The sequence below is a fragment of the Passer montanus genome, unplaced genomic scaffold (genome assembly GCF_014805655.1).
Source record: "Passer montanus isolate IOZ18808 unplaced genomic scaffold, ASM1480565v1 scaffold24, whole genome shotgun sequence".
Taxonomy (NCBI): Eukaryota; Metazoa; Chordata; class Aves; order Passeriformes; family Passeridae; genus Passer; species Passer montanus.
Window position 1 is genome coordinate 1679070 of NW_024367037.1, and position 21392 is coordinate 1700461.

General features: G+C 43.5%; 2 protein-coding genes across 4 annotated transcripts; one reads left to right on the forward strand and one right to left on the reverse strand.

The window, feature by feature from the left end:
• Positions 1 to 359: 359 nt before the first annotated feature.
• SDHA (succinate dehydrogenase complex flavoprotein subunit A) lies at positions 360 to 15311 on the reverse strand. The gene is made up of 15 exons (XM_039710969.1): positions 15156 to 15311; positions 12471 to 12557; positions 12020 to 12181; positions 11124 to 11267; positions 10827 to 10991; positions 9566 to 9714; positions 8398 to 8522; positions 6061 to 6229; positions 5285 to 5480; positions 4317 to 4488; positions 2888 to 3006; positions 2414 to 2525; positions 1595 to 1725; positions 1033 to 1146; positions 360 to 699 (listed from the first exon to the last, which is right to left on the reverse strand). Exons 1-15 carry the CDS (start codon positions 15222 to 15224, stop codon positions 613 to 615), a joined length of 2001 nt encoding a protein of 666 aa, XP_039566903.1. The 5' UTR covers positions 15225 to 15311; the 3' UTR covers positions 360 to 612.
• CCDC127 (coiled-coil domain containing 127) lies at positions 15297 to 20401 on the forward strand. 3 transcript variants are annotated; one of them, XM_039710971.1, is made up of 4 exons: positions 15297 to 15391; positions 15484 to 15800; positions 16088 to 16216; positions 16838 to 20401. In XM_039710971.1, exons 3-4 carry the CDS (start codon positions 16096 to 16098, stop codon positions 17509 to 17511), a joined length of 795 nt encoding a protein of 264 aa, XP_039566905.1. In that variant the 5' UTR covers positions 15297 to 15391; positions 15484 to 15800; positions 16088 to 16095; the 3' UTR covers positions 17512 to 20401. The 3 variants fall into 3 exon arrangements, with proteins under 3 accessions (XP_039566905.1, XP_039566904.1, XP_039566906.1); XM_039710970.1 differs by having other exon boundaries at positions 15352 to 15800; XM_039710972.1 differs by lacking the exons at positions 15297 to 15391; positions 15484 to 15800 and adding an exon at positions 15828 to 15906.
• Positions 20402 to 21392: the final 991 nt, after the last annotated feature.

Genomic DNA, 21392 nt, shown 5'->3' on the forward strand with positions numbered 1-21392 from the left:
TCTTGCCTAAAACTATTGCAGTGAATAGCTGGGGTTGGAAGGGATCTCGGGAGGTCATCTAGACCAATCCCCCTGCACCAGCAGGTTCACCTGGAGCAGGTTGCACAGGATCACCTCTAGGCAGGCTTTTAGTATCTCCAGAGGAGATTCCACAACCTTTTTGGACAGCCTGTTCCAGTTCTCCACCACTCTCAAAGATTATCTTCCTCATAATTAGATGAAAGTTCCTGTGCTTCAGTTTGTGCCTACCGCGTCTTATCCTGTCACTGAGCACACTTCTTGCTCTTAGAATATGGAAATAATGACACATTCACAATAAGAGCTTTGTAATTATATACAGATCAGCACATTCAAACAAATACAAGACTTTAAATGACTTTATTTAGACACATTTTGTGTTTTCACTGTCCCTTTTGACAGATGAGTGAAAGAACATAAGCTGCATTCCACTTTTAATAAATGTACAATAAGCCACAGCAGAATACAAGCTGGAGAAAAGTTTTGTCAGCATTTTCCATTCAGTGCTAAGTGCCAACACTATTTTGGTTTGCTTGTGCTATGCTTATGTACACTGGCCCCTCTGGGAGGGGGCTTCAAGTGAGATGGAAGCTGCTAGTATGAGCGGATGGCTGGTGGGACGGTCTGGCAATCTTCCTCATTCAAAGTCTTGTCGATCACCGGTCTGTACTTCAAGGTAACCTGAAGTAAAAGGGAACAAAGAACTTCAGGACAACAGGATCAGAGAATGAGATCCAAAACCCCCAACAGTTAAGATTTTTGTAGGGTCAGAATTCAGTTCTATCTTTGCAATACCATAAAGCTGCTCTACTAAACACCCAACAACACATTTTGTCACCATTAGAAGTAAAAAGCTTTTGAACTAGTCTGACACAAGGGGAAACACAATTCTAGCTCAAATAAAGAAGTCACTTCCCAAAGATCAACAGTGCAGGATTATCACAATTTCCAAGGCTGTTTATGAGAACAGCTGTATACAGCAAAAAAGATCCTCAAGCACCAAGCTCAAAGTACCTTCCCAGTTGGGATATCCACGTATGACAGGGTGTGCTTTCTCCAGTGCTCCTCAAATGGCTTCCGCTGTTGGCCTTGGAGTGGCTTAGAGTAGTCAAACTCATCCACCCGTAACTAGGGAGAAAATGAGATTAGTACAGACCACACCTGTAAGCCAGCATGTCTCTGAACAGACAACAAGCTTTCTCTTAAGTGCCGTGTCCAGTTTCAAATGCTCAGGGGCTTAACAAGGGCTCTAAGGTAACCTTCCTTGCATAGGACGATTATTCTGTTTATGCATGTTCACGTCCTGCTTATGCATCCGTGATATTACTACTATACTCCTGGTTTAGAGGTCTCTAATCACTCAGATGTGCACATGGAACAACACTTCTCAAGATCATTCCCAGTGTTCCATGTATTGGTCCTTTTATAAGAAGAAGACAGAGCAGAACAAATAGCACCCCAAACAAATACTACACTAATCTTAACACTGAAGACTGTACAACCTTAGAATAATCCATCTCAGGACAGAAAACAAGGAGATTAAATCCCACATTCAGGTCACAGAAAGCATTTATACCTTATAATCCTCTCTGGCGTGGGCACCCCGGGACTCTTTGCGAGCCTCAGCACCGTAAATGGTTTGTAGAGCACACAGCATCAGGTTCTGCAGTTCAAGGGTCTCCACTAAGTCAGTGTTCCACACAATACCTGGCAAAATATTGAAATACTATGGAAGATGGTCTACAAACAAGAGACATATGTGTGAGTGAAGCAAAGTCGCATCATCAGTTGCACTTAAATAACCAAGTTCTCTTAAGATATACCACAAAGCATGGCAGTATCTATCTGCATTGTGATCTGCTCAGCTGGAGAATGAAAACTGAGTTTCAGCCTACCAACAGTCTTGCTACCCCTCTGCAACTCACAACTTTCAGAAGATTCTGAAAAAGTTCATCATTCATCTTGGTATTGCACAAGGTCATATCATGTTCTGAGGGCAGTTTCTGCCTTACACATGTAAATCCAATTTCAGTCTCTGCTTCTTTGAAAGACTTCAACCAGAAAACAACTGCAAAGGTCAAGTATTTTACCTGATTTGTACAAGGTCACATCATGTTCTGAGGGCAGTTTGTATCTTACACATGTAAATCCAATTTCAGTCTCTGCTTCTTTGAACCAGAAAACAACTGCAAAGGTCAAGTATTTTACCTGATTACCATGTTTAGTAAGTAGGGCTCTACAAAATATTTTGAAATATTCAAAATGGTCAAAATCTTCAGCTAAAATTCAAGAAACATGTTAGGTTTACAGGGAAAAAAAACCCAACCAAAAACAAAGCCACCAACACTCTTGTCGGAATACTCTGGGCAAGGTGTGTTCTTTGCTATCAGATTACCTCTGTCAAAAGTCTTTAGATGAGCCAGATCACCATAAATCTGGCTAAGTTTCTCACAGCCTTCTTGGAGTACAGAACCAGTACGAAATACAGCAGCATGGTTTTGCATTGCCTGCAACACAGTAAAACAAAATCAGCTTGATATGCTGCATATGAAAGCATCTAACTTCCTTCACTCCAGAAGAGCTTGATACAGAGCTGTTCTGAGCTCAAACTTGTCTGCAGCCTGAAAAACCCCACATTCTTCCATTCACCCCAAAAAACTGAAACCCCACTCTGTTATACAGCAGGTAAACTACACAAGAGAATGACCATGAAGGGAAGAAGGAATTAACAAGTGATACAAGCTTTGTTGCACACACAATCTTCTCACACACTTTTTCTTCTGCATGGCAAATCCTGAAGTGCACTTGGCCAAGGCACAGCTGCTTGCAGCTTGTCCCACCCTATCCCTGAGAGCTTCCCCAGGCTTACCTTCTGCATGCTGAGCCGCACTTCTGAAGTCCTTATGCTTCCATTAGCAAATCTTAACTTGTCGAGATTAGCAACTGACTCTTCACCAGCATTTGGTTTAATGGGGGGAACTGGCTCTCCTAATAAGAAAATGTCAGTAAGTTTGGTAGTCAGGCTTGGGTTTGGTTTCTGGCAGTTTCAGAGACTATCAATTACTAAAAATCAGATTTAAGTAAAACTTAATCTGTTTTCTTCCTCTGAGGTGCACACCAAGTGTAACTTTCCTGAAGTCCCACCAATTGTATCCATCTATTTAAAGTTCTCAGTGGAATATGAATCCCATTCTTTCCTACATAAATTAATAAAGATTTTATAGGTTTGGCAAAATTTTGCTGTTCATGCCTTCAAAGCAGTACTTGATGAAAATTATTCCAAACTATGAAATAAGCCTGTGGTCCTTACCACCTACTGCTATGCTTTCCTTGTCTCCTCAGCCCCAAACCTCCCACCTTTTCTTGGATGTATAAGGGACCAGGAGCAGTCAATAAGCCTGGCAGTTAGACATGAGCTCTGCATCTTACCTCTAATATTGGAAGCCACTTGTTACTGGGCAACTAAGCAAACACAGCATCTTACCAGCACAGTTTACCTCTCATGTAGCTTTGCATTCAGATTAATAAACCCCCTTCTACAATTTCTAACTCTGAAGAGCCACAGAAGGATTCAAAAAAATGTTGGCACTAAGCCAGACCAAATAGGCACCACAAGATCTAGGCTGATTCCATGAGGAATCATCAGTGTTAGCAGCTGGTGCAGTTTGGACATTAAGCACTAAGAAAACAGATGACTATTTGTGGACTCCAACTGCTCTGCCAATGTAACTTCCATGTCCAGTATTTTGTTGGGGGTTGGAAGGGAGGGCTTACTTCTCTGTTTTCTCAGGTCAACAACTGTTGCTGAACCAGATTATTTTAAAATATGTAAGATTCAGCAGTGAGAATCCAGTGAATGAGATATTGCAATTTTTAGTACCTCTCTTACCACTTCAGTCCTTCTTATAAATAAACCAGCAAGGTGGCAGCAAATTCCACTATACAAAAGTGCCAAATGTAAGAGAGATTACATTTTGATGTAGAAGATGGTGCAGTATGTAGAAAATACAGTCTTCACATTCACTAGTCTGTGTTAATTTGTCAAAAATCCTAACTGCTCTTGCCAATAGCATTGGCCCAATTCTAGTTTCAAAGGATCAATTACAAAGCAAATAGTAACGTCAAAACATTTTCCTGGCACAGAACATGCCTACCAACAGCATAAACACCAATTTCTTCCTTTTCTAACAAGTAAGAGCCTATGAGTATCATTCTAAATTTGAATCAGGTAGCAACAACTCTTCACTGGGCAGAAATTACATCATAAAGGCAAATGTCTCTAGAAAAGCGAGCCTTACCAGGCTTGCAGGTATTTGCAATAGTCAGGGCACAAGCACGACCGAAGACCACCAGATCCAGAAGGGAGTTTGCTCCCAGGCGATTAGCGCCATGGACGGACGCAGAGGCCGCTTCCCCGCAGGCGTACAGCCCGGGCACCACCTTGTCCTCGCCGTTCACGTGTGTGATCACCTGCCATGGCACACACCCAGCAATACTCAGCAACAGTGCTAACCTCCTCATTTGCAAAGGCCACATGCATGTAAGCATGGAACACAGCCACCTAAAGCTTCTTCCATCTCTAAACACGGAATTATCTTAGCTCTGATGGGCAAGTACAAATGTATGCAAATATATACATTATATCTGTATGTAAATACAGACAGGACTAAACCCCAAGATTTCCTTACATATTCTTATGAAGAGTGCATAGTTCTGTTTCACCACAATTCTGCAGCAAGTCAGAAATGCACAGGAATAAATTCTGATCTGCACATGCTTCTAAGGCAAAATTTTACACTGAAATTTAACAAGTACACAAAGAGAAGAATTCAGTTGACACCATCACATTGATTTCCAACTAGTGTCAGTTGGAGGACCTGCTTTAGTATTTAGATTACATGAGCTACAGAGGAATAATACACATTAACTCATGCTACAGAATGCAACAGAGTCCTACTTTGATCTGTGTTCAATATCCTCAACTCAATTAACAGAGAATTGTTGTCAGACCTGACAGTAATTTCATTTTAGATGTCTCTTGGAACTCCTATCTCTGGATGGACCGGAACATGGTTACCAAGTTATTTAAAAAAAACCAAAAAGATTGTGTACTTTAAGTACACTGACATCATTATATTATTATTATTAAAAATACTATTAATCACCCTAACATTTCTAAAAAACATTCTTAATGCTTTTCTATTTGGAAAGTAATTTCCTAATATGATGATGAAAATACAGCCCAAAAGTGACATGTATTCCTCACCTGTCCTTTGTAGTTAGTAGGAATACCTCCCATGTTATAATGCACAGTAGGCAGGACTGGGATAGGCTCTTTAGTGACATCAACTCCAGCAAATATCATGGCTGTTTCGGAAATCCCTGGGAGACGGGTTGCCAGCTGCTGTGGTGGCAAGTGGTGCAACTGCAAGTACACATGGTCTTTTTCAGGACCACAACCCCTAGCAAAAAACAAGAAAGTATATATTGGAATACATAACAGGAATTTACAAACATTAGTAGCATTTCTAATCCAGTTTGTTTCATTTGTGAAAATAGACAGGTTCTTTTTCAAATGTTGTCTGACAAAAATTAGTATCTAGCATATTTAATAAGACTGTGGCACTTGGATGAATTGAGGCCACTTTCCAACTCCCAGATTTCTTTTCAGAGCAATTCACATTATTTAAGACTTTCAACTATTACATCTCTGCAGAAATATGTAAAACTTGGTAATCAGTCAAGAGAACAGCACCAAATTATTTTGTTTGTAGTAAGAGCATATACATCAAGCTTGTTTGAGCAACTGTCTCTCTAGACACACTGAATTCAAACAGGAGACTCTTAACATCATCTGTTCTCTGTCAGTATCATTGGGAATTAACAAGAAAGATTTTCTGCCTTACACACAGAGATCAACTTAACAGTCATTAAAGCTCACTCTCATGAATTACCATGTGCTTATCAAATGAACTATTGCACTTCACAGTCTAGCACGATTAAGAGTTCATTCTGCAGCTTTGTGAAGAGCATTTAACTAACCTTCCTTCACGGATTTCTATGGTCATAGAACGAGACACTACATCCCTGGAAGCCAGATCCTTGGCAACAGGTGCGTATCTCTCCATGAATCTTTCACCTTGACTGTTGATCAGAATACCTCCCTCTCCACGACATCCTTCTGTGATAAGGCAGCCAGCCCCATAGATACCTGTTCAAGAACAAAAACGCCATCAATGGAGACTTCTCCACACAATCAGGAAAAACACTGAATAAACAAGGTCTTCGCAAAATAATCAGAGGTGCAGATTTTATTCCACCCTAATCATACCTCTAGGAACTGTCCCTCAAATGTTGTTATTCCTTTAAAACACTCTTTCCAAAAGGTAAGCAAGTTGATTTGAAACACCCACAGTATTTCAAATATTAAACTGGAAGTGATCTGCACGTATCAATACATCAGGAGAATTTTATTAAGACCTTGTAGACCTTCAGCAATTATTTTAAGATTTTTAATGAACCAGAAGTTAATTATTTCATGGTCCATTTGCTCAATTTTGTTCCCTCTTCTGTGCTGAAGCAGTACAAGATGGCTTCAAATCCTGTGGAACATAAAAGCTTACTTGGTATCCTTTTCCTTCAGAGAAGGAAAGCCTATCTATTATTTTGCAGCATTGGTCATCACAGAAAACAAAAATGCAAACTAACTCATGCACTTGATAATTATCTTAAAAGCAGAGTTATCATACAAGCAATGAAGCTTCTTTAACTAGAAAAACTTTTAAGTCAAAGGAGCATTGGATCTCTATAACAATAACATTGTAAAATTATGCAAACCATTTACAAAAATTGCATCATGAGTTAAAATGAAGCATTTAATTAGCTACAAATCTAGTTTGTGATCAGTTTAGATACTGATCATGTGCCAGAAAACCACAGTTCTATATACAAACCTTAACTTCAAACTACCCCACTTCATTGAAGATGCTAGTTTATACGTAATTCCCTAACATTTGCACCTATCCCATTGCTCTTGTACCTAACACGAAACCCCTTAAGATATTAAGGACAATGAAAATATAAGTTTAAGAGGTAGTTTCAGCTTTTAATTCATAAAACTTCTTACTTAGTATTGTAAGGATAGCACCTTGAAATATTAAACACTGCTCCTTTCAATGAGAACAGCTGAGACCTTTCTCACATTATATGTCTTACTTTCAAATTTATATTCAACAACAGCTGCTGACAAGTTTAAACACACATCACTCAAAAGCAACTTCTCAAACGCTGCAGAAAAGTGGAAACTGACTTGAGCCCATCATGCTTGAGCTGACATCATGCTGGTGACCTGTCCCTAGTGGGGTTCCACAGGGCTTCGTCTTAGGGCCTGTGCTCTTCAACATCTTCATAAATGACTTGGACACAGGACTGTAAGGGATACTGAGCAAATCTGCAGACACTCCAAAACTCGGAGGAGCTGCTGATTCCCTCAGAGGCAGGGAGGCTCTGCAGAGACACCCCAACAAATTAAGAGGGCTGGGCAATCACCACTGTATGAAGTACAACAAGAGAACTGCTGGCTTCTGCACCTGGGATGGAGCAACCCTGGATGCACGGATAAACTGGGGAAGGAGTGCCATGGAAAGGGACCTGGGGGTCCTGATCAGTGGCGAACTGACCATGAGTCAGCAGTGCCCTGGCAGCCAGGAGAGCCAAGCCTGTCCTGGGGGCATCAGGCAGAGCATCACCAGGGGGCAAGGAAGGGGATTGTCCTGCTCTGCGGTGGTCTCACCTCGAGTGCTGGGAGTGTTTTTGGGTACCACAATACAAGAAAGACATTAAACTATTGGAGAGCATTCAAAGGACAGCAACAAGGATGGTGAAGGGCCTTGAGGGGAAGTTGAATGAGAAGTAGCTGAGGTCACTTGCAGGTCACTCCCTGTAGGAGACTGAAGGGAGAACTCAATGCAGTCTGCAACTTCCTGGCCAAGGGAAGAGGAAGGCAGACACTGATCTCTTCTCTGTGGTGACCAGTAACAGGATCTCAGGGAACGGCCTGAAGTTGTGTCAGGGGAGGTTTAGATGGGATGTTAGAAAAACGTTCTTCACCCAGAGGGTGGCTGGTCACTGGACCAGGATTCCCAGGGGAGTGGTTACAGCACCAAGCCAGAAAAAGTTCAAGAAGTATTTGGACACTGCCCTCAGGCACATGGTGTGCCTCTTGGGGTGTCCTGTGCAGGGCCGGAAGTTGGACTCGATAAATCAGATGGGTCCCTTTAAACTCAGTATATTGTGCAATTTTGTGAAATTTTAAAACAACATAAAAATCTGTTCAACTCATTAAAAATAATATTGTAAGCATTATTTCATATTCGGTACCTGTAGGGTGAAACTGCACAAATTCCAAGTCCTGGCAAGGGAGCCCAGCTCGTGTGACCATGGCAGTGCCATCACCAGTACTGGTATGAGCAGATGTGCAGCTGAAGTAAGTGCGGCCATACCCACTGCACAACACAAAAGTTAACAGAATTAACAGGAAGAAAAATTAAAACACTACAGCATACCACTAACACCACTAACTATGCTGTTTGCACAACAGTGGAAAGGGCTAATAAGAAAAGCACTTAAGTTTTACCATCTCCTGTACTATACCAACCAAAAGAAAACAAAACTGGTTTAGCCCAGTTTTGCTCAACCATACTTGAAAAATGGCTGGTGACAGAAGGCTGAAGAAAAAGAAAAACAATTCCAAAGTTATGTTAATATCTAAAACATCTAGGTTAACTTTCAACATTATTGAGAAGAGCCAGTCAGCCCAATTTCAAGACAAACTCTCAGAAGAAATAGCAACGTACACATTCCATGTACCTCAAAGTACCCAAGTATGAAAAATGCATCAGAAAGACAAATTACAAAGGCAACCTTTTATAAATTTATTTATAAGTGTATCTTTCACAGATACATTTACAAATATTTTTCATACTGAAATAGATAGGAGAGTACCATAAGAAGCAAAAGACTAATGCAAATAGCATTCTAATAAACACATACAAACTTTGCAGCCAAGTAATGTTAAGTTACACTCACAATATGATAATTTTATCCTAGAATAGTTAGAATTACAGTGGCAGTATCCTAATGAAATAGTCTCTGGAATTTTGACAAAAGCTGTTTCCCACAGGAAATTCAGAACTCTACAGACAGACATCTTGGCAGCATTGCCACAATGTCTGTTTTAAACAGCATGTTTTAAAAATTGAAGACCATCTGCATCATATATATTACGCTTACACATTCTTACTTTATGTTATTATTCTAGAATTCAAAGTCAGACCTCATGCCAAATTCATACTTGGTCACAAAATTAGCATGTGCCTTCTTCCAGACAGAATTACTGAATTCAGTTATATTCCTCTTAGTGTGGGGGGAATGAACCTATAAATTATGTTCTGTCAGTCAATGTGGATCCGAACACATGTACAAGCACACAAACTTCCAGCTGGTAACACTCCCAAGTTTTGGTCCTTCATCACAAATGTTACATTACCCAGTGGCAATGACTGTGTTCTTTGCTCTAAAGCGATGTATGGTTCCATCTTCAATGCAGAGGGCAATAACACCACGGCATTCTCCATTCTCCATAAGTAAGTCCAAGGCAAAATATTCAACAAAGTAGCTTGTATCATAGCGTAGAGACTGGAGGAAAATTACAAAAGGAACTTTTACTTAAGTAACCTCTCTTCAAAACTGTCCATGTACATGAGCTGTATCAGGATAAAAAGCATCCCCACCCACTCTCAAGGAAGACTGTTTCCTCATAACTATTTATTAAAGAACTTACTAATCAATATATTCTAGCTTTCAAAGACAGAAGTAGCAGCAAAAGCACTTAATTCTGAACAGTCAGGAGCTAGGCAGCAGGACTTGTCATTTCAGCCTACATTTGGCAACACATCAGCCAAGCTGCAGTGCTCCATACATGTAAAAGCACGCTGCACTTAAGCTCTCCTGGAGAAATGAGAAGCACCTCCAGGAGCCCAATAAACCAGCAGGAGCAGCAGGCACCGAGTCAAACATTCTTCCACGCCCTCAGGGATCAGAGCAGTGTTTGGCAGCACGGAGCATTTGCATTGCAGCAGCACACACACTTCCAACCTCGAGGAGAGCAATTAGCTGGCTAACAAGTAAATAAAAAACAGTAGCCACCAGGTACTTGGATTTCTGGTTTCAAGTAGCTCACTACCATTTTCAAACAGCCAGCACTTCCTTCAATTATGGTTTGTAGAATTAACAGACAGACATGCTGGAACACTGGTCACTTACTTGCCAAAGAACAAGCTCAGGAATGCACAGCAGGCCTTAACTCATTTACACCTTGTTTCCCCCTCCTCCCAGTTTGAAGAGTGAAAAAAATGCTGGCTTGTACCTCTTTTCAAGAGTTCCCCAATGCTGCTGTGTCAAATCTTTGGAAAAAAGGGGTTTTGGGGAAAAGTTTATATAAATTCTCTTTGGGTCTAGTTAACAGACACAAGAGTACTAACAGTGCAGAACTAGTCCAGACCACAAAGCTGACACTGTACACTAACTGGCATCTATTGTCTTCATCCCTCCACACTGCCTCAGGAAGGAAGGTAAGCCAAAACTGCTATAAGCCATTCCCCTGGAATCCTCATTTGTATGTGACCAGTTACATGTTTGTTTGGTTTGGGTTTGGTTATCTTTTTTCAAATTCTGGGGGAAGAAGGAAAAAAAAAATCAGTAAATGTAAACACAAAACCCCAAACCAAGTTAACTTCACAACTGCTTACCCTGCCATACAGAGTATGTAAGAGTGAATGTCCAGTCCTGTCTGCAACACAACAGCATCTGTGAGCCTGTCCTCCTTTTCCAAACTGAAGACTCTGTCCACCAAATGCACGCTGATAGATTTTTCCTTCTTCAGTTCTGCTGAACGGCATCCCGTAATTTTCCAGCTGTTGAACCCAAACACAAGCATCAGAAACTCTTGTGCATCACAGTACGATGAGTTATTTTAAGGAGATCTCCTTGGAAGCCAGCCTGTGTTATTTATAACTACAGCTGACATCAAATCCCATGAGTCTCACCTCTATCACGGCAGCTGGGGCTTGCTCAGTCATGTAGTGTATGGCATCCTGGTCACCCAGCCAGTCTGACCCTTTCACTGTGTCATAGAAATGCCACCTCCAGTTATCATCCTCCATGTTCCCCAGAGCAGCATTGATCCCTCCCTGAAAATGAAAATCCATTCTCCTGGAATTACATGACTCAAATACAGCTTTAGTAGGTTTACCACATTTCTATTAAAAATCACATACCAGATATGCACCCTGTGTACAAGAAATATAGTCAGGCCAGATTTCTGTGGCTGTGAAACTCCTCAGTTTCACAATGGCCTGTCCTGCTTTTTTCTGTAACGCAGTGAGTCACAGTTACACTATAGCTAGAGAAGCAGCACTGCATTTTGATAATGTTTAGAAATGGGGAAGAAAAAAGAGGCAGTATAATGAAATAAAAACATAAGGGGAAATAAGGGTTTTAAGAACAACTGCAAGTGATATTAAACTGCAATGTCAAAGCAAAATGAAATGTACCTGTTACTTAATATAAAGTCTGGCAGTGGTAAGTACATGGTTAAGCTCTTATGATCTTAGAGGTCTTTCACAAACTTACTGATCCTGTAATTTTGTTATATACTACCCTCTAAAAAAGTTTCAACTAAATATGTGGTATTTATAAAAAGAAGCATGGCCTTGAAACAAGATGTTCAAGTGCCCCATTCCTAGAAGTGCTCAAAGCCAGGCTGGATGAGGTCCTGAACAATCTAACCTTATGTGTGGAATCCCTGCCCATGGCAAGGCTGCTGGAACTGGGTAACCCCTAATGTCTCTTCCAACCCAAACCATTTTATGATTATTCTACATCCAAATCAGCTTTCTGACAGCAGGCATTTTTTAACCATTTATTCTGCCTCATTTCTCACCTGTGCAGCAACAGTATGAGAGCGGGTGGGGAACAGCTTGGTAACACAGGCTGTGTTAAACCCAGCTTCTGACAAACCAAAGGCTGCCCGCAGACCTGCTCCTCCTGCACCCACAACAACTGCATCAAACTCATGGTCCACTACTGGGTATTGCGTAGAAATCTGGAAAAATAAATCCCTTTGTTATGATCACAAATAGTTCAAGATAATTCAAATCAGTTTCATAAAAACACAAGCAGGATAGGTATAATGCTCTCAACAGACTTTTGCAGCAATTTGTACATCTGTTATACTCTTTTGCTTGGAAACTATCATTAAAAAAAGCCACACACTTCAGCAACTCAGTCTCCCAAAGTACTTGAACACAGCGCTCCAGTAAAAGCCTGAAAATCTCATGCCTGTCTGGCATTAAGTGCATCACTGGATCACAATACAAAAAGCACAGACATACCGAGTCAGACACCTTGGTGGAGGCATTTTTCTTTCCATAGACTGTGAAGTGCAAGTTCCGTGCGGGAGCCTGGCACGCTGCTGGCCACTACGGAAAGAAGCCAAGACAACTGTTATGGCACAAATGTTTCCACAGGCTACATTTACATTACCTCAGCTACCCTACATCTACAACAAATCTTCACTCACCACTGGTAGCACATACACAACAGTATTAATGTATTTTAAGAGCTACCTGCACTGGCTGTAATCATGACATATAATCAAAAAAGGTTTGACTGATGAGATAGCCTGCAGTTAACAGGGTGTCCCAGACAGGCCATTATTGACTTCAGCAACAGTGACCAGCCTCTCAGACCTGTTTGAGGCTGCACTGGCAGAAGAATATGTCTGCAATTAATGCTGAAGTATTCTTGCAGTTCTTTCATAATTAAGCAAAGATGAAGCTTTGTGGGAACCATGAGAAGCAATGGAAAATGACTCTCCTGTCAAGTAATCCTCAGAATTTGATTTCAGGTGGTTATAATACTGAAAATTAAAAAAGGTTGTAGGGAATGCTCCTCCAGCTGAGTGCTGATTCAAAAGTCAGAGATATTTCTCTTATTCTTTATGAAATTAGTGACCAATTTAGAACCCTTTATTAGTACATAAGCTTAGCACAAGGATGCAAGTCTTACCCTTCTGCAACGTCACTCCCTACTCCCTGACTTGCTCAAAACCAAATCAAACCAACAAACACCACACCCAAACCTACTCAGCATGCAATCTTTGATTTGATAAGATTAAAACAGAAAGTTAGTCTCCACCTCTCCAAGGTACTGGAATCTGGTATTCCTTCTTTACACAGTTCAAAAAATAAGCCTAACTCAGCATGTACGATTGCTGAGAACAGCAACACAAAGCCACATCAGGGACCTGTCCAGTGACATCAGCACTCCCCTATTTGAAATACAACCTAAAATGCACTGGAGTGGTGTCTGCAGCTGTTACATTCATGGTCCCACCACTCTACAATATGCTAACAAGCAGCTCTTCCCTCCCCAAAGGTCCACCTCTTCCTGAATCTCTCAAGTGAACTCCAGTACACTTTCTGCAACCTAGTTTTATCATTTCTCATAGCAGTTTCCTCAAATTATCTTCTTGCATAACAGCAAATCTACTGCGTCATTACATTTGCTATCTCTGGTTTCTGCAATCATCTTGGAATGAGATCGGTTCCTATCACCTTTTCTTAAGGAGTTCCACCAGTACTCTCTTCCAGCCTACTCTCTCCACGTTCCACACTGCTGGGTTACCAGGCTTTGAGCTCAAACAAGAGCCCACAAAGCAGAAAAAGATGTCACACTAAGTCTGAAGGAAACACAGACTGCAGCAATCCTGAATTTTTATGCCACCAGAAAGATCATGGCCCTTTTGAAACTAAAGGTTCAATCAGGGCCAGCTCACTGTCATCTAAAATAGGGAGGCACTGTTTAAACATCTCCCTCCCTCTGCAGTTGTCTTTTCTGCACTTGCTTTGTACACAAGTATAACTACAGCCCACTTTGCAATCCCAAGCTCATCACGGGCATGCAGGATGAGAACAGTGGGAAGAAACTGAAGACTCTCACCTCACCATGGAGAAGAACAAGCCTTCATGCCCAACTTACAGCCCCCTAACACAAACCTGCCAGACTCCTCAGCAGCCCTTTCTGGGCACAATCACCACTGGCTTCCCACACACGTCCAGAATCAGGGAATGCAATAGGCTGGAAAAGGCCTCTGAGACCATCGAGTCCAATCAAAGACCAAACACCACCGTGTCAACCAGACCAGGGCACCAAGTGTCACATCCATCCTTTCCTTAAACACTTTCAGGAGCGGTAACTCCACCACCTTCCTGAGCAGCCCATTCCAATGTCTAGTCACCCTTGCTGCGAAAAAATTCTTCCTGATGTCCAACCTGAAGGTCCCCTGGTGCAGCTTGGCCATTTCCTCCATTCCTGTCACCTCTCCTCAGGCACTCTGGAGAGTGATGAACTCCCCACTAAACTCCCTTCTTCCAGGCTTAACACCCCCGGCTCTCTCAGCTGCTCCTCACAGCACTCCTGCTCAGAACCTTCACCAGCTCTGTCACCCTTCTCCGGACTCGTTCCAGCACCTCAAAGTCCTTCCTGAGCTGAGAAGCCCAGAACCGAACGGAGCACTCGAGGTGTGGCCGCAGCAGGCCGAGAACAGGAGCGCCATCGCTCCCCTGCTCTTCCTGTGCGCATTTTGCTGATACAGATGAAGTCTGCGGCGAGCTTTCCACGCCGGTGCTCGGGCCGCACCTGCCAGGCTCCTCCAGGGCCCTTCCCCAGCACCTCCCATTCCCGCTGCCTCCCTCAAAACCCCGCTCGGGGCCTCAGGCTACGGCGCTCGCTTCCCGAGCCGGGAGGCGCGGCCCAGCCGTGCCCACAGCCACCCACTCGCAGGAGCCTGCCCCCGGGACACGAGTGGCGCGGTCGGTGCCGCTGCAAAACAGCGCCGGAGGAAGGGAACCTGCCGGGCCTGGGAGGATCACCGGGCGCGTCAAGGTCACGGAGGCGACGGCGGAGCCGGGCCGCCGCCGGCGGGAAAGCGGGGCAGGAAGAAGGGCAAGCACAGGAACAAGGACATGGACAAAGGCAGGAGCAAGGATGGGAAAAGGGCAGGGACAGGGACTCACCGCCCGGGAAGCCGCGGTCGGGCGCAGCCAGCGCTTCGCCAGCCCTCTCGCAGCCGCCGCCGCCGCCATCACGCACCGCGGACTCGGGGGGGGGCGGCGGGGAGCGGGCGTGAAGGGCGCACGCGCGGGGCTCGGCGGGACAGACCAACAGTGCCGAGAGGGGGAGCGCCCAGAGCGATCCCACCCCACGCAAGAGCTGCGTGGTGGAAGATTTCTAAACAGCTCCTGTTTCGAGCGTAAAGAACATTTTAAAAAAATCAAAACCTAGAAGTGTGTTACTGCCGTTATTTTTCACTGGTGATCTTCAGTCTCTTTCTCTCTCTGACAGCGCCTCAAAGTTTGCATAACAAACAGGTCAGAATCATGTTTTGAAGTTATGGGAAAGACCACTTCGTAGACATGAGATTCGGAGAGAAGGCTGAAGGAAAGACCGCAGTGTCTCTCTAGGACAGAAAGCAGGCTCGGCAGCTCCAGGCGGCGGAATTCAGACGCGGCTGGCGGCCGCCTCCGGCCCCCGGCGTCAATGGCATGAACAGGGGCGGGCGCGGACCTGCGGCGGCGCTCCGGGCTCGGCCAGCCCTTTTGTTGTCCACCCCCTTTTCCCCCCGGCGGATGGGCCGCGCCGGGAGGGGGCGGGGCCGGCAGGTGAGTGGCAGCGTCAGGGGCTCGCGCGCTCCCGGGCTCGTGCGCGGGGGTCCCGCCGTGGGGGGAGCGGGACCGGGAACAGGAACGGGAACAGGAACAGGAACGGGTCTGGGTCTGGGTCTAACAGGCCGTGTCGTGGCCGGGGCTGCCACTCAGGGCGCGGCCAAGCTCCCCAGTGCCGGGGCCGCCGTTCGAGGGGCTCGGGCGGAATTCCCGGTCGCCCGGCGGGAGCGGCCCCGGCCCCTCCGCGCGCTGCTGAGGCCGCGTCTTCCCTCTGTGCATCGCAGGTGCCTTCATGAATAACTTAAATGACCCTCCCAACTGGAACATCCTGCCCAATGGGCGCGGTCCCGGCGATGACGGCAGCCGCTGGAATTACGCCCTGCTGGTCCCCATGCTGGGCCTGGCCGCCTTCCGTGAGTAGCGCCGGGCCCCGGCCCCTGGAGCGGGGCGGTGACAGAGCCGTGCCCGCCTGGGACTTCCCCGGGCCGCCGTTTGTACACAACCAGCGCTCCCGCTGTCGCTCAGGCACAGACCGCTTCTCACACACGGAGACGAATCCATATTTAATAAGCTCTAATATACAGAGCTCTCCCAAGAAAAATAGACGCAGGATGTGCTGGAGAGCCCAGAGATGTGTTTATTGCCCAGAGATGTTGCTGATGTATTTATTTACTGGGCCTAGAAAGTTCTCCGTGCAGTATCCACATTGGAACCCTCCAGTTTGTTTCTCCATGACTTTATTTTCCTTCTCTAATCTAAGTAGTGGTAGCATAGGCTAGCACTACTTAGATTAGTGCTAAGTGCAATAAAAGAATGGGGGTATTTTATTTCAGAGAAAGCATGATCATTTAAAGTGACTCACTGTAAAATAGGGATTACAGAAATACATTTTGTGGGCATGCATAAATAGAAGTGAAGGGCAGGAAAGAAAGATTTTTGCCACTTAGTAGCTTCATTTCAGGCATAGCTAATTAATCATACCCCTCACTGTTACGTGTTACACTTGCATCTGAAGTCTCATTTATGTGTGATAGGTTGGATCTGGACCAGAGAGTGTCAGAAAGAAATAGAAAAAGAAAAACAAGAGTACTACAGAAAAGAGTCGACCTTGCAGAAAGACCTGGAAGGCAAATACCGGGATATAATCACGGAGAACCGTCGTGCTGTTGCTCACCTGGAGGTGGAGCTGGAAAAGGAGCGCAACAGGACCCTGAGTTACCGCGAAGCCCTCGTGTCCCAGAGCCGCAAACTAGTAGAAGAGAGGAAGCTCCTGGAACAGGAGCAGGAGAAGCTGGAGCGAGAAAAACAGGTCCTTTTGCACTCTGGAGCAGAAGGTTCCTTGTACCAGAGTTGCCTGGCAAAGGAAGAAGAGTGGCAACAGAAAGCCAAAGAATTACTAAAAGAATTTGAAGAGGGACTGAAGGAAAGACAGGACATTTACTGCAGTCTTGTAGTACCCAGAAGTCAGAGACTAGAAATAGAGAAAAATCTGCTAGTTAAAGCAGCAACTAATCCTGTTGCTGTGACTTTACATGTGGAGAGTGGCTTAAAAGATATTTTCAAGCATGATAACTACTGTGGCAATGTGCTGAACAGAACCAGAAGCCAAAATGGAAGGCTTATGTGGCTGTATCTGAGATACTGGGAACTAGCTGTTGAACTGCAGAAATTCAAGAGGGTAGAACAGGCCATGCTGGGAAAACGCTAAGTAGGGGAGGCAGTGGGATTCCGTGTGATCCTCCATGCATGGTAGGGACAATCACAGTTGTAGTCTGAAGCTGTTAAATTCTTCTGCTGTGTTGCCGTCTCTCCTCCTCCTTGCACTTGTGTTTGCATGGGACGTGTGCAGTGCTGGTGCCTTTCCTCTCACTAACAGCAGATGCTCTGGTGAGCTGTGCATGCTCCTGAGCCCCACGAGTGTGTTTGTGTGGCAGTGTAGAGATACTCCGACTCCCCAGGTATCAGAAGCAGCAAAACAGAACTCAGTTTAGAGGGATTTGCCTCACTGATGGTCACACTCCAGCAACAGAGAATGGTCATTTATCTCCCCCAGGTGTGGTAGCACATTGTTGTCCTTATCCCTGACATTTTACGTGGTGTCTAAACAATGTCTTTCTTTTATTACTATTTTTTAAAAGTTTGTTTAAGCAAGACTGATTTTGAGGCAGATATTTGAGAGAGGTGGTGTTGGAGCCAGCTGCTTGACACATGAATCTTACGTGTCTGATGAATCTTATGTGTCTGTGTGTACAAATATATAAATATATATGTATGTGTGTGAATGTATGTGTGTAAGTGTATGTGAAAGTATTCTGAGGGTGGAATAGACTGGTCCTCTTTCAGATTAGTCAGTCTTGCACTGTCTTCCAGCTTAATATACAAATACTGCTTTATGAATGAAACATCCAAAAGATGCTAATTCAAATAATACATAAAGAAACAGATTGATGTCTCATTGGCACTTGGGATCCATTACCAAATTCTAGGGAATGTATAAACTGGAAGTTATATTTTCATATATTGGAGATACCCTAAGAATACTTCTTTTTTTCTCAGCAAGGTTTTAGTTACAACCCAACAATGTGCCACCATTATGGATGTCCCCATGCTGCTGCTTCTGCCTCTCAGGGCGCTGGCTGCCTCCTGGGTTTCTTGCAGGAGCCTCCTTGCCATTGCAGCTGGCTCTGCTCCTTGGACAGGCGCTGTTTGTTATTTGCAGGTGGGAACACAGCTGCAGCCTGCACTAGTAGCCACTGCTCTCTTTCCACCTGTCTCCCTTCTCCCAGAACTGAAGTACATACTCTCTTCTGCAGCTCTGAAATTTTGTGCTTGTGGTTCACCACTTTACATACACATGACCGTGAAAGCCTACAGATATACGAGCTTTGCAAACTTTTAATAGAGGGGGCTTTTTAATTTAGCTAGTAAAATAAAATAGATTTGGTAAAAAATAATAAGTACAGTGAAATATTAAATAAAAAACATCCAGATTAAAAAAATCCAACTACAAACAAAATTTTTAAGTGCATTTCAATTTCTTACAACTTTGAGTATACTTTGGGTCCTTTTTAGCTGTAGGAACCACCTTTCTTCAAACGTGCCATGTATTTAAAATAGGAGTAAGTAAGAACTTTTTTCTTCCCCCTTTCTAATCCAGCCTTAGACCTCAAAGGGGCAGTGTTTACCCTTGTGTTTATAGCATCTAGTCTTCTCTGTTACTTGACTTTGATTAGTGCTGGTAGGTTGTAATTTCATTAATTAGCAGTTTATTATTTACTGAGGGCTAGACTTGACAAATGTGTTTGCACTAGGCAGTCATGTAGAACCATGGCTTGGAAGCAATCCAAGCTAAGTGAATGCCCATCTTCCTGCAGATGTGGGGTTTTTCTCTTACTGTTTCCTCCTGGTTTCACTTCAGTCTGAGCACAGAAGACAGCAGATAAATCCTTTGGAACGATGTGCACAACTTAATCCAGTTACTAAGTAGAAATACCTAACATGAAACAAAATTCCTGAACAGAATAGATGTTTCCCAGCTACTCTGTTTTCCAGTTGAGATTTTGCTCACCTTGGTAGTACCAATTATACTGTTGTGTTGAGTTATTAATCCTTTTTTCATACTGATGTTTTTAATAAAGTTTTAGTAGACAAACTTGGAGGAAAAAAGAGAGATCACAAACACCATAAAGGCCACAGTTTGTCAGGGTGCCAACCATATTTGGGGTGGGAGATGAAAACACAGTTGAGTTGCTAATCGTGTGTGACACCCTGAGCCAAGCTGCTGCAGCTGGACGTAGGCACACGGTCTAATGGCCCAGAGAACAAATCAGCTTGAATAACAGCCTGTGTATAATTCCTTCAGAATGTGGAAAGTGACCATCCAGCTGTGGCACACTTGACACGTTCCTGCAGGCAGTTAAGCTGCCCAGCTGGCTGTAAGAGCAGACAGTGAATCAGTGCCAGTGTATTTGAGATTCATGCCTTGAATTTGTGCAAGTTAGCCTTAAAAGATCAGAGGTTTTATGCTTTGTCATTTTTTCATTGTTTGTTATTCATATCACTCAAAGTGTTTAAAGAAAATGTAATCAAGGGTAAAATACTATTTTTTCAGTATGAATATGTATATTCAAGCCTTACACACTTGAATGTACAGGGTTGAATGCAATGTAGTAAAGGTTTGGTATTCACTTTCTCTTTTTTAGAAGTATCATTTATTTGTACAGCTAATTGAACTATTGTTCTTGAACTTTGAAGATCATTGTCTCAAGACAGAAGGGTTATTTCAGAAGGCTTTTAAGAAGTGTATAACTGATTTGGCATCACTGGTCCTGTTAGTTTCTTCCAAAACTCATGTTTGTGGGTATGCAATGTATTTTTGAAACGTTCCCCCTTTGTAGTTTGTTATTCTGAAAATTCTAATGTAAGTTTCATCTTGCCCAGCACTTGTTCTGAGTTGGTTAATTGTCTGGAACTGCCCATATACATATGTAGAATGCAAGAATAATTTGTTTTCAAAGTATTTAATGAACTTCTTTTTATTATAAAATTGTCACTCAGCTATTAAACAATAACAGTTAATAAAAACCTTTACATATTTCTGCACTGTTTCGTAACTTGGGCAAGGTGGGTCAGGGAACTGGAATTTGCTACTATATTCAGACTTTCCAAATTGTAAATTTTTTTTAATTGGCATATAAAAAGTTTTGGTCTTGGTGCTGAGAAAACAGTATGTTACCAAGTCTTTTTTTCTTAGGAAAGAACACTGTTAGGAAAAAAAACACTGTTAAACAGGTAAGTGTGGAACATTAACTAAAGATGTGGGGTTAAAGGTGACCATCCCTTGGAAAGACTGCGGACCTTGCTTCAGCAGAATGTTGTGCAGGATATTCTGCTTTCCTCCAGAAACCCTCAGATGTGTCATTCTGCATGTCAGCTGCTTTTCATTTCCCTCATCTTCCTGCTCTCAGGAAGAACTGCAATCCAGCTGCTCTAAGACAGCATTCAGACACTCTGGAAATCCGTGTTCTTGTAATAAAGGACCCTCAATCTGTATTTGACACAGTCCTTCACCATCCTCTGGCTCTATAAATCTTGGGTTTGAGCACTCCTGTGTGAGGATGAGAAAACTCACTGTTCCTCTGTGGAGGATACAAGGAAGAAACAATGGTCAAGGGTTACTGCAGTGAAATCAAAGGAATTTGAGCTCTTGCTGTGAAAAGAGGATGAAAGGCAAGGTTACAGTTGCAGTTGTGGTGCAGCTGGATATGGAGGCTTTGCTGGTTTGCATGCCAAGGGCCACATTTAGTGGTCATTAATTTACTGCCTGGTCCAGAGCTTTCCCTGGTCACTGCCTGTCTGAGACAGCAGATGGACCTGCTAAGAAGTAACTCTGAAATTTAGCGTAGCTCAGCACTGAGGTGAGGTGATGGCCACTTCACAGCAAAACAGCTGAGTGATTGCTGCAACAAAAACTGAAAGTAAACTGAAAGTAAATGTGCTTCTGGAAACAAGGAGTCTGTGGATGGAAGAGTTTGAGGAGAGCTGGTGGATTGTAAGAACAGCGGTGGCAGCTGTTCACAGTTATGCACC

Excerpts from the sequence above, each read along its gene's own strand:
- CCDC127 (XM_039710971.1), top strand. The coding sequence starts at position 16,096 with ATGAATAACTTAAATGACCCTCCCAACTGGAACATCCTGCCCAATGGG. Across the intron at positions 16,217-16,837 it reads GCTGGGCCTGGCCGCCTTCC|GTTGGATCTGGACCAGAGAG; the intron begins GTGAGTAGCGCC and ends TATGTGTGATAG.
- SDHA (XM_039710969.1), bottom strand. The coding sequence starts at position 15,224 with ATGGCGGCGGCGGCGGCTGCGAGAGGGCTGGCGAAGCGCTGGCTGCGC. Across the intron at positions 6,230-8,397 it reads TGTGCAGTTTCACCCTACAG|GTATCTATGGGGCTGGCTGC; the intron begins GTACCGAATATG and ends GTTCTTGAACAG. Across the intron at positions 1,147-1,594 it reads ACGCCAGAGAGGATTATAAG|TTACGGGTGGATGAGTTTGA; the intron begins GTATAAATGCTT and ends TTTTCTCCCTAG.